The following is a 12,657-nucleotide window of genomic DNA, read 5'->3' on the forward strand; positions in this document are numbered from 1 at the left end:
AACAAAAATATCTTAGGGTACATTAAACATATGTTTCTTATTGCACGTTTGTCCTTAAATAAAATAGTGAACATACAAAACAACTTGTCTTTTAGTAGTAAGTAAACAAACAAAAGTTCCTAATGTGGCTGTTGACGTATGCAGTAACATATTGTGTCATTTATCATTGTATTATTTTGTCACAATTATTAAGGACAAGTGGTAGAAAATTAATTATAAATCTACTTGTTCATTTACTGTTAATATCTGCTTAAGTTCTCTTTTAACATGTTGTATCTACACTTCCGTTAAAATGTAATAATCACTTGTTCTTCTGTTGTTTGGTATTTTATATTAGTTTTTGGATGATACCACACATTTAGGTATCGATCCGATACCAAGTAGTTACAGGATCATATATTGATCATACTCAAAGTCCTCATGTGTCCAGAAACATACTGTATATACTAAATTTATAAACACAATGTAAATTTAAAAAAAACAAAAGAAGATTTTGTGATGAAAAATATTGACGTAATCATAGTAGTATTGACAAGATACGCTCCTATACTTGGTATCATTACAGTGGATGTTAGGTGTAGATCCACCGATGGCATTTGTTTATAGTGGGAATCACAGGGAATTGTGGGAATTTGTTCCGTAGTGTTTATGTTGTGTTGCGGTTTAAATAGTCTCCCAAAATGTGTTTGTCGTCGTTGTTTAGTGTGATTCCACTATAGGGCACATATTTATGACAGTGTTGGCATTGTTCATACTGCCACTCTCAGTGTGACATGTTATAATAATTACACACTACTTGCTTTCAAGTTGCTTTGTGACTTTTTTTAATATACAAAATGGACCAAACTCGTCACAATATAAACAGCAAGATAAAAAATATCGACCTTATCATAGTAGTATTGACAAGATACACTCCTATACTTGGTATCATTACAGTGGATGTTAGGTGTAGATCCAACCATGGCGTTTGTTTATAGTGGGAATCCCAGGGAATTTGTTCTGTAGTGTTTATGTTGTGTTGCGGTGCAAATATTCTTCCAAAATGTGTTTCGTCACTGTTTAGTGTGGTTTCACTATAGGGCACATGTTTATGACAGTGTTGGCATTGTTCATACTGCCACTCTTTGCTTTGTGCCTTTTTTTAATTGACAAAATGGACCAAACTCGTCACAATATTAACAGCAAGATAAAAAGTATTGACGTAATCATAGTAGTATTGACTAGATACGCTCCTATACTTGGTATCATTACAGTGGATGTTAGGTGTGGATCCACCCACGCGGTTTGTTTATAGTGGGAATCCCAGGGAATTGTGGGAATTTGTTCTGTAGTGTTTATGTTGTGTTGCGGTGCAAAAAGTCTCTCAAAATGTGTTTGTCGTCGTTTTTTAGTGTGGTTTCACTATATGGCACATGTTTATGACAGTGTTGGCATTGTTCATACTGCCAATCTGTGTGACATTTTATAATAATTACACACTACTTGCTTTGTGCCTTTTTTTAATTTACAAAATGGACCAAACTCGTCACAATATTAACAGCAAGATAAAAAATATCGACGTAATCATAGTAGTATTGACTAGATACACTCCTATACTTGGTATCATTACAGTGGATGTTAGGTGTAGATCCACCCATGGCGTTTGTTTATAGTGGGAATCCCAGGGAATTGTGTGAATTTGTTCTGTAGTGTTCATGTTGTGTTGCGGTGCGGTGCAAATAGTCTCCCAAAATGTGTTTGTCGTTGTTGTTTAGTGTGGCTTCACTATATGGCACATGTTTATGACAGTGTTCATACTGCCACTCTCAGTGTGACATGTTATAATAATTACACACTACTTGCTTTGTGCCTTTTTTTAATACACAAAATGGACCAAACTCGTCACAATATTTACAGCAAGATAAAAAATATCGACGTAATCAAAGTAGTATTGACTAGATACGCTCCTATACTTGGTATCATTACAGTGGATGTTAGGTGTAGATCCACCCATAGCGTTTGTTTATAGTGGGAATCCCAGGGAATTGTGGGAATTTGTTCCGTAGTGTTTATGTTGTGTTGTGGTGCAAATAGTCCCCCAAAATGTGTTTCGTCATTGTTTAGTGTGGTTTCACTATATGGCACATGTTTATGACAGTGTTGGCATTGTTCACACTGCCACTCTTAGTGTGACATGTTATAATAATTACAGACTACTGGCTTTGTGACTTTTTTTAATATACAAAATGGACCAAACTCATCAACATTATTAAGGACAAGTGGTAGAAAATGAATTATAAATCTACTTGTTCATTTACTGTTTATATCTGCTTACTTTCTCTTTTAACATGTTCTATCTACACTTCTGTTAACATGTAATAATCACTTATTCTTCTGTTGTTTGATACTTTACATTAGTTTTGGATGATACCACAAATGTATGTATCAATCTGATACCAAGTAGTTACAGGATCATACATTGGTCATATTTAAAGTCCTCATGTGACCAGGGACATGTTTCCTGAGTTTATAAACATAATATACATTTGAAAAAACCCCGAAAGAAGATCCACCCATGGCGTTTGTTTATAGTGGGAATCCCAGGGAATTGTGGGAATTTGTTCTGTAGTGTTTATGTTGTGTTGCGGTGCAAATATTCTTCCAAAATGTGTTTCGTCGCTGTTTAGTGTGGTTTCACTATAGGGCACATGTTTATGACAGTGTTGGCATTGTTCATACTGCCACTCTTTGCTTTGTGCCTGTTTTTAATAACAAAATGGACCAAACTCGTCACAATATTAACAGCAAGATAAAAAATATTGACATAATCATAGTAGTATTGACTAGATACGCTCCTATACTTGGTATCATTACAGTGGATGTTAGGTGTAGATCCACCCATGGCGTTTGTTTATAGTGGGAATCCCAGGGAATTGTGGGAATTTGTTCTGTAGTGTTTATGTTGTGTTGCGGTGCAAATATTCTTCCAAAATGTGTTTCGTCGCTGTTTAGTGTGGTTTCACTATAGGGCACATGTTTATGACAGTGTTGGCATTGTTCATACTGCCACTCTTTGCTTTGTGCCTGTTTTTAATAACAAAATGGACCAAACTCGTCACAATATTAACAGCAAGATAAAAAATATTGACATAATCATAGTAGTATTGACTAGATACGCTCCTATACTTGGTATCATTACAGTGGATGTTAGGTATAGATCCACCCATGGCGTTTGTTTATAGTGGGAATCCCAGGGAATTGTGTGAATTTGTTCTGTAGTGTTTATGTTGTGTTGCGGTGCAAATATTCTTCGAAAATGTGTTTCCTCGTTGTTGAGGGGGGTTTCACAGTATGGCACATGTTTATGACAGTGTTAGCATTGTTCATACTGCCACTCTTTGCTTTGTGACTTTTTTTAATATACAAAATGGACCAAACTTGTCACAATATTAACGGCAAGATAAAAAATATTGACGTAATCATAGTAGTATTGACTGGATACGCTCCTATACTTGGTATCATAACAGTGGATGTTAGGTGTAGATCCACCCATGGCGTTTGTTTTTAGTGGGAATCCCAGGGAATTTGTTCTGTAGTGTTTATATTGGGTTGCGGTGCAAATATTCTTCCAAAATGTGTTTCCTCGTTGTTTAGTTTGGTTTCACTATAGGGCACATGTTTATGACAGTGTCGGCTTTGTTCATACTCCCACTCTTAGCTCGACATGTTATAATAATTACATACTACTTGCTTTGTGACTTTTTTTAATATACAAAATGGATCAAACACGTCACAATATTAACAGCAAGATAAAATATATAGACGTAATCATAGTAGTATTGACTAGATACGCTCCTATACTTGGTATCATTACAGTGGATGTCAGTTGTGGCGTTTGTTTATAGTAGGAATCCCAGGGAATTGTAGGAATTTGTTCTGTAGTGTTTATGTTGTGTTGCGGTGCAAATATTCTTCCAAAATGTGTTTCGTCGCTGTTTAGTGTGGTTTCACTATAGGGCACATGTTTATGACAGTGTTGGCATTGTTCATACTGCCACTCTTTGCTTTGTGCCTTTTTTTAATTGACAAAATGGACCAAACTCGTCACAATATTAACAGCAAGATAAAAAGTATTGACGTAATCATAGTAGTATTGACTAGATACGCTCCTATACTTGGTATCATTACAGTGGATGTTAGGTGTAGATCCACCCATGGCGTTTGTTTATAGTGGGAATCCCAGGGAATTGTGGGAATTTGTTCTGTAGTGTTTATGTTGTGTTGCGGTGCAAATATTCTTCCAAAATGTGTTTCGTCGTTGTTTAGTTTGGTTTCACTATAGGGCACATGTTTATGACAGTGTTGGCGTTGTTCATACTGCCACTCTTTGCTTTGTGCCTTTTTTTAATAACAAAATGGACCAAACTCGTCACAATATTAACAGCAAGATAAAAAATATTGACGTAATCATAGTACTATTGACTAGATACGCTCCTATACATGGTATCATTACAGTGGATGTTAGGTATAGATCCACCCATGGCGTTTGTTTATAGTGGGAATCCCAGGGAATTGTGTGAATTTGTTCTGTAGTGTTTATGTTGTGTTGCGGTGCAAATATTCTTCGAAAATGTGTTTCCTCGTTGTTGAGGGGGGTTTCACAATAGGGCACATGTTTATGACAGTGTTAGCATTGTTCATACTGCCACTCTTTGCTTTGTGACTTTTTTTAATATACAAAATGGACCAAACTCGTCACAATATTAACGGCAAGATAAAAAATATTGACGTAATCATAGTAGTATTGACTAGATACGCTCCTATACTTGGTATCATTACAGTGGATGTTAGGTGTAGATCCACCCATGGCGTTTGTTTATAGTGGGATTCCCAGGGAATTTGTTCTGTAGTGTTTATGTTGTGTTGCGGTGCAAATATTCTTCCGAAATGTGTTTCCTCTTTGTTTAGTTTGGTTTCACTATAGGGCACATGTTTATGACAGTGTTGGCATTGTTCATACTGTCACTCTTAGCTCGACATGTTATAATAATTACACACTACTTGCTTTGTGACTTTTTTTAATATACAAAATGGATCAAACACGTCACAATATTAACAGCAAGATAAAATATATCGACGTAATCATAGTAGTATTGACTAGATACGCTCCTATACTTGGTATCATTACAGTGGATGTCAGTTGTGGCGTTTGTTTATAGTAGGAATCCCAGGGAATTGTAGGAATTTGTTCTGTAGTGTTTATGTTGTGTTGCGGTGCAAATATTCTTCCAAAATGTGTTTTGTCGCTGTTTAGTGTGGTTTCACTATAGGGCACATGTTTATGACAGTGTTAGCAACACTCTTTGCTTTGTGCCTGTTTTTAATTGACAAAATGGACCAAACTCGTCACAATATTAACAGCAAGATAAAAAATATTGACATAATCATAGTAGTATTGACTAGATACGCTCCTATACTTGGTATCATTACAGTGGATGTTAGGTGTAGATCCACCCATGGCGTTTGTTTATAGTGGGAATCCCAGGGAATTGTGGGAATTTGTTCTGTAGTGTTTATGTTTTGTTGCGGTGCAAATATTCTTCCAAAATGTGTTTCGTCGCTGTTTAGTGTGGTTTCACTATAGGGCACATGTTTATGACAGTGTTGGCATTGTTCATACTGCCACTCTTTGCTTTGTGCCTGTTTTTAATTGACAAAATGGACCAAACTCGTCACAATATTAACAGCAAGATAAAAAATATTGACATAATCATAGTAGTATTGACTAGATACGCTCCTATACTTGGTATCATTACAGTGGATGTTAGGTGTAGATCCACCCATGGCGTTTGTTTATAGTGGGAATCCCAGGGAATTGTGGGAATTTGTTCTGCAGTGTTTATGTTGTGTTGCGGTGCAAATATTCTTCCAAAATGTGTTTTGTCGCTGTTTAGTGTGGTTTCACTATAGGGCACATGTTTATGACAGTGTTGGCGTTGTTCATACTGACACTCTTTGCTTTGTGCCTGTTTTTAATTGACAAAATGGACCAAACTCGTCACAATATTAACAGCAAGATAAAAAATATTGACGTAATCATAGTAATATTGACTAGATACGCTCCTATACTTGGTATCATTACAGTGGATGTTAGGTATAGATCCACCCATGGCGTTTGTTTATAGTGGGAATCCCAGGGAATTGTGTGAATTTGTTCTGTAGTGTTTATGTTGTGTTGCGCTGCAAATATTCTTCGAAAATGTGTTTCCTCGTTGTTGAGGGGGGTTTCAAAATAGGGCACATGTTTATGACAGTGTTAGCATTGTTCATACTGCCACTCTTTGATTTGTGACTTTTAATATACAAAATGGACCAAACTTGTCACAATATTAACGGCAAGATAAAAAATATTGACGTAATCATAGTAGTATTGACTAGATACGCTCCTATACTTGGTATCATTACAGTGGATGTTAGGTGTAGATCCACCCATGGCGTTTGTTTTTAGTGGGAATCCCAGGGAATTTGTTCTGTAGTGTTTATATTGGGTTGCGGTGCAAATATTCTTCCAAAATGTGTTTCCTCTTTGTTTAGTTTGGTTTCACTATAGGGCACATGTTTATGACAGTGTTGGCATTGTTCATACTGCCACTCTTAGCTCGACATGTTATAATAATTACACACTACTTGCTTTGTGACTTTTTTTAATATACAAAATGGATCAAACACGTCACAATATTAACAGCAAGATAAAATATATCGACGTAATCATAGTAGTATTGACTAGATACGCTCCTATACTTGGTATCATTACAGTAAATGTCAGTTGTGGCGTTTGTTTATAGTAGGAATCCCAGGGAATTGTAGGAATTTGTTCTGTAGTGTTTATGTTGTGTTGCGGTGCAAATATTCTTCCAAAATGTGTTTCGTCGCTGTTTAGTGTGGTTTCACTATAGGGCACATGTTTATGACAGTGTTGGCATTGTTCATACTGACACTCTTTGCTTTGTGCCTGTTTTTAATTGACAAAATGGACCAAACTCGTCACAATATTAACAGCAAGATAAAAAATATTGACATAATCATAGTAGTATTGACTAGATACGCTCCTATACTTGGTATCATTACAGTGGATGTTAGGTGTAGATCCACCCATGGCGTTTGTTTATAGTGGGAATCCCAGGGAATTGTGGGAATTTGTTCTGTAGTGTTTATGTTGTGTTGCGGTGCAAATATTCTTCCAAAATGTGTTTCGTCGCTGTTTAGTGTGGTTTCACTATAGGGCACATGTTTATGACAGTGTTAGCATTGTTCATACTGCCACTCTTTGCTTTGTGCCTGTTTTTAATTGACAAAATGGACCAAACTCGTCACAATATTAACAGCAAGATAAAAAATATTGACATAATCATAGTAGTATTGACTAGATACGCTCCTATACTTGGTATCATTACAGTGGATGTTAGGTGTAGATCCACCCATGGCGTTTGTTTATAGTGGGAATCCCAGGGAATTGTGGGAATTTGTTCTGTAGTGTTTATGTTGTGTTGCGGTGCAAATATTCTTCCAAAATGTGTTTCGTCGCTGTTTAGTGTGGTTTCACTATAGGGCACATGTTTATGACAGTGTTAGCATTGTTCATACTGCCACTCTTTGCTTTGTGCCTGTTTTTAATTGACAAAATGGACCAAACTCGTCACAATATTAACAGCAAGATAAAAAATATTGACGTAATCATAGTAATATTGACTAGATACGCCCCTATACTTGGTATCATTACAGTGGATGTTAGGTATAGATCCACCCATGGCGTTTGTTTATAGTGGGAATCCCAGGGAATTGTGGGAATTTGTTCTGTAGTGTTTATGTTGTGTTGCGGTGCAAATATTCTTCCAAAATGTGTTTCGTCGCTGTTTAGTGTGGTTTCACTATAGGGCACATGTTTATGACAGTGTTGGCATTGTTCATACTGCCACTCTTTGCTTTGTGCCTGTTTTTAATTGACAAAATGGACCAAACTCGTCACAATATTAACAGCAAGATAAAAAATATTGACATAATCATAGTAGTATTGACTAGATACGCTCCTATACTTGGTATCATTACAGTGGATGTTAGGTGTAGATCCACCCATGGCGTTTGTTTATAGTGGGAATCCCAGGGAATTGTGGGAATTTGTTCTGTAGTGTTTATGTTGTGTTGCGGTGCAAATATTCTTCCAAAATGTGTTTCGTCGCTGTTTAGTGTGGTTTCACTATAGGGCACATGTTTATGACAGTGTTAGCATTGTTCATACTGCCACTCTTTGCTTTGTGCCTGTTTTTAATTGACAAAATGGACCAAACTCGTCACAATATTAACAGCAAGATAAAAAATATTGACGTAATCATAGTAATATTGACTAGATACGCCCCTATACTTGGTATCATTACAGTGGATGTTAGGTATAGATCCACCCATGGCGTTTGTTTATAGTGGGAATCCCAGGGAATTGTGGGAATTTGTTCTGTAGTGTTTATGTTGTGTTGCGGTGCAAATATTCTTCCAAAATGTGTTTCGTCGCTGTTTAGTGTGGTTTCACTATAGGGCACATGTTTATGACAGTGTTGGCATTGTTCATACTGCCACTCTCAGTGTGACATGTTATAATAATTACACACTACTTGCTTTCAAGTTGCTTTGTGACTTTTTTTAATATACAAAATGGACCAAACTCGTCACAATATAAACAGCAAGATAAAAAATATCGACGTAATCATAGTAGTATTGACTAGATACACTCCTATACTTGGTATCATTACAGTGGATGTTAGGTGTAGATCCACCCATGGCGTTTGTTTATAGTGGGAATCCCAGGGAATTTGTTCTGTAGTGTTTATGTTGTGTTGCGGTGCAAATATTCTTCCAAAATGTGTTTCCTCGTTGTTTAGTTTGGTTTCACTATAGGGCACATGTTTATGACAGTGTTGGCATTGTTCATACTGCCACTCTTAGTTCGACATGTTATAATAATTACACACTACTTGCTTTGTGACTTTTTTTAATATACAAAATGGATCAAACACGTCACAATATTAACAGTAAGATAAAATATATCGACGTAATCATAGTAGTATTGACTAGATACGCTCCTATACTTGGTATCATTACAGTGGATGTCAGTTGTGGCGTTTGTTTATAGTAGGAATCCCAGGGAATTGTAGGAATTTGTTCTGTAGTGTTTATGTTGTGTTGCGGTGCAAATATTCTTCCAAAATGTGTTTCGTCGCTGTTTAGTGTGGTTTCACTATAGGGCACATGTTTATGACAGTGTTGGCATTGTTCATACTGACACTCTTTGCTTTGTGCCTGTTTTTAATTGACAAAATGGACCAAACTCGTCACAATATTAACAGCAAGATAAAAAATATTGACATAATCATAGTAGTATTGACTAGATACGCTCCTATACTTGGTATCATTACAGTGGATGTTAGGTGTAGATCCACCCATGGCGTTTGTTTATAGTGGGAATCCCAGGGAATTGTGGGAATTTGTTCTGTAGTGTTTATGTTGTGTTGCGGTGCAAATATTCTTCCAAAATGTGTTTCGTCGCTGTTTAGTGTGGTTTCACAATAGGGCACATGTTTATGACAGTGTTAGCATTGTTCATACTGCCACTCTTTGCTTTGTGCCTTTTTTTAATTGACAAAATGGACCAAACTCGTCACAATATTAACGGCAAGATAAAAAATATTGACGTAATCATAGTAGTATTGACTAGATACGCTCCTATACTTGGTATCATTACAGTGGATGTTAGGTGTAGATCCACCCATGGCGTTTGTTTATAGTGGGAATCCCAGGGAATTTGTTCTGTAGTGTTTATGTTGTGTTGCGGTGCAAATATTCTTCCAAAATGTGTTTCCTCTTTGTTTAGTTTGGTTTCACTATAGGGCACATGTTTATGACAGTGTTGGCATTGTTCATACTGCCACTCTTAGCTCGACATGTTATAATAATTACACACTACTTGCTTTGTGACTTTTTTTAATATACAAAATGGATCAAACACGTCACAATATTAACAGCAAGATAAAATATATCGACGTAATCATAGTAGTATTGACTAGATACACTCCTATACTTGGTATCATTACAGTGGATGTCAGTTGTGGCGTTTGTTTATAGTAGGAATCCCAGGGAATTGTAGGAATTTGTTCTGTAGTGTTTATGTTGTGTTGCGGTGCAAATATTCTTCCAAAATGTGTTTCGTCGCTGTTTAGTGTGGTTTCACTAAAGGGCACATGTTTATGACAGTGTTAGCATTGTTCATACTGACACTCTTTGCTTTGTGCCTGTTTTTAATTGACAAAATGGACCAAACTCGTCACAATATTAACAGCAAGATAAAAAATATTGACATAATCATAGTAGTATTGACTAGATACGCTCCTATACTTGGTATCATTACAGTGGATGTTAGGTGTAGATCCACCCATGGCGTTTGTTTATAGTGGGAATCCCAGGGAATTGTGGGAATTTGTTCTGTAGTGTTTATGTTGTGTTGCGGTGCAAATATTCTTCCAAAATGTGTTTCGTCGCTGTTTAGTGTGGTTTCACTATAGGGCACATGTTTACGACAGTGTTGGCATTGTTCATACTGCCACTCTTTGCTTTGTGCCTTTTTTTAATTGACAAAATGGACCAAACTCGTCACAATATTAACGGCAAGATAAAAAATATTGACGTAATCATAGTAGTATTGACTAGATACACTCCTATACTTGGTATCATTACAGTGGATGTTAGGTGTAGATCCACCCATGGCGTTTGTTTATATTGGGAATCCCAGGGAATTGTGGGAATTTGTTCTGTAGTGTTTATATTGGGTTGCGGTGCAAATATTCTTCCAAAATGTGTTTCCTCGTTGTTTAGTTTGGTTTCACTATAGGGCACATGTTTATGACAGTGTTCATACTGCCACTCTTTGCTTTGTGACTTTTTTTAATATACAAAATGGACCAAACTCGTCACAATATCAACGGCAAGATTGATATTTCCGAAATATTCTAAAGTTTGGAAGGTGCCATCAAACCCGCTGTGGGGGCTTCGGCCTATATGTACGCGGGCCGTAGTTTGGGGACCCCTGGATTAAGCCAACCTTGAAATGGAACAGTAAGACGGCGGAGGGGGTTTAGGAAAATATATTTTTATTTGATGCAAAAATTGACAGACATAATAAATAGACGTTGAGATTTTTGTTCATGAACATTCAAGTCCGGGGGTGGCAATGTAAACAAAGTCAGTCGAGGTATCGTTGGTCTTTTGGTCACCGCATGGCGTCTTGTTTTTTCCTCAATGGGGGGGGTCAGCATATGACGCAGCCCTTCTCCTTGGCCTGTCCCCCTCCCACCGCCTTCTCCTTAATGTACAACAAGTCACTGTGCACGCTGGGCCGCCGCGCGAAGGGCGCCACGATGCCGTACGCGTCCTTGCACTTCTTGGCCCGGAACGACTTCCGGTGCAGGAGCTCGCTGGACAGCAGCGACACCTTGCAGTGGCGGTCGGGGCTCATCTCGTCGGGCAGCTTGGCCATGGCGAAGAGCGCCTGGAACATGCGGTCCACGTTGGTGTTCTTCTTGGCGGACACCTCGAAGTAGGCGCAGCGGCAGCACTGGTCGTCGCCGCGCACCAGCTCCTCGATCTCCTCCTCCCGCACCGCCCGCTGGAAGTCGCGGTCGCACTTGTTGCCGCAGATGACCAGCGGCACGTCGGCGTTTTCCTTGGTCTTGTTCCTCAGGCACGACTTGGTCTCGTAGATCTGCCGCTTGAGGCGCTGCACCTCCTGGAAGGACTCCCGGTTGTCCAAACTGAACACCAGGACGAAGACGTCGCCTGCCAAAAAAGGAGCAAAGCACAGTCAGCACCCCAAAAAACTACCTGCAGAATAGTGAGATATGGTAATAATAATAATAATAGAGATAAATAAAAAAATAAAAATAGAAAGTTAGAATATCAAATAAAAATAGAAATGAAATCATGACACACTGGTAAAACTACATTGTTTTAAAAAAAAAAAAACACGCACCTGTGAGGATGGAGAGTCTCCTCATGGCGGGGAAAGGGTGGTTGCCAGACGTGTCCAAAATGTCCAGTTGGTAAACATTCCCCCTGATGCTGTACAACTTCCTGTGAAAGTCCTCGATCGTGGGCGTGTATTGCTCCTCCACGCGTTCGTTCAAAAACCGCGAAATAATGGCCGTCTTGCCCACTTTGGTGGAGCCCAGGATCACCATCCTGTAGCAGTTCTTGGCCGGGATGTTGAACTCGTTCTCGGAGGGCGTCATCTTCTTGATCATGGTCGGTGTGTATGCGTGAGGTTAGGAGGAGGAGTAGTGGTGGGGGTCTCACTGATTCCGCAAGTGGCCCCGCCGTGGGTATTTATGCGATGAGGATGGCCACGCCCCCCGTCTGTGCGTCACGAGTCACGCGCCCCTCACCCCCACGCCCCCTCCCGACAGCTGGACAGACCCCCGCCGTGGTGGTTACTATGCCTGTTTTTGTCTGTGCGTCACGTAACGTGGCCGTCCTAGAATAAAGGATGGGGAGGGAGAGAGAGAGAGAGAGAGAGAGAGAGAGAGAGAGAGTGGGAAAAAACCAAATAAATGAATAAAATAAAACTTGATAGACTTTAAA

At 38.5% G+C, this 12,657-nt stretch overlaps 1 protein-coding gene across 1 annotated transcript; it reads right to left on the minus strand.

Annotated features, from left to right (window-relative positions):
• Positions 1–11,154: 11,154 nt before the first annotated feature.
• LOC133642221 (dexamethasone-induced Ras-related protein 1-like) lies at positions 11,155–12,370 on the minus strand. Its single transcript, XM_062036305.1, has 2 exons — positions 12,050–12,370; positions 11,155–11,856 (listed from the first exon to the last, which is right to left on the minus strand). The coding sequence occupies exons 1-2, from the start codon at positions 12,318–12,320 to the stop codon at positions 11,330–11,332; spliced, it is 798 nt and encodes a 265-aa protein (XP_061892289.1). The 5' UTR covers positions 12,321–12,370; the 3' UTR covers positions 11,155–11,329.
• Between the last annotated feature and the right edge of the window lie 287 nt (positions 12,371–12,657).

This window comes from Entelurus aequoreus, linkage group LG25, assembly GCF_033978785.1.
Source record: "Entelurus aequoreus isolate RoL-2023_Sb linkage group LG25, RoL_Eaeq_v1.1, whole genome shotgun sequence".
In the NCBI taxonomy this organism is placed as follows: Eukaryota; Metazoa; Chordata; class Actinopteri; order Syngnathiformes; family Syngnathidae; genus Entelurus; species Entelurus aequoreus.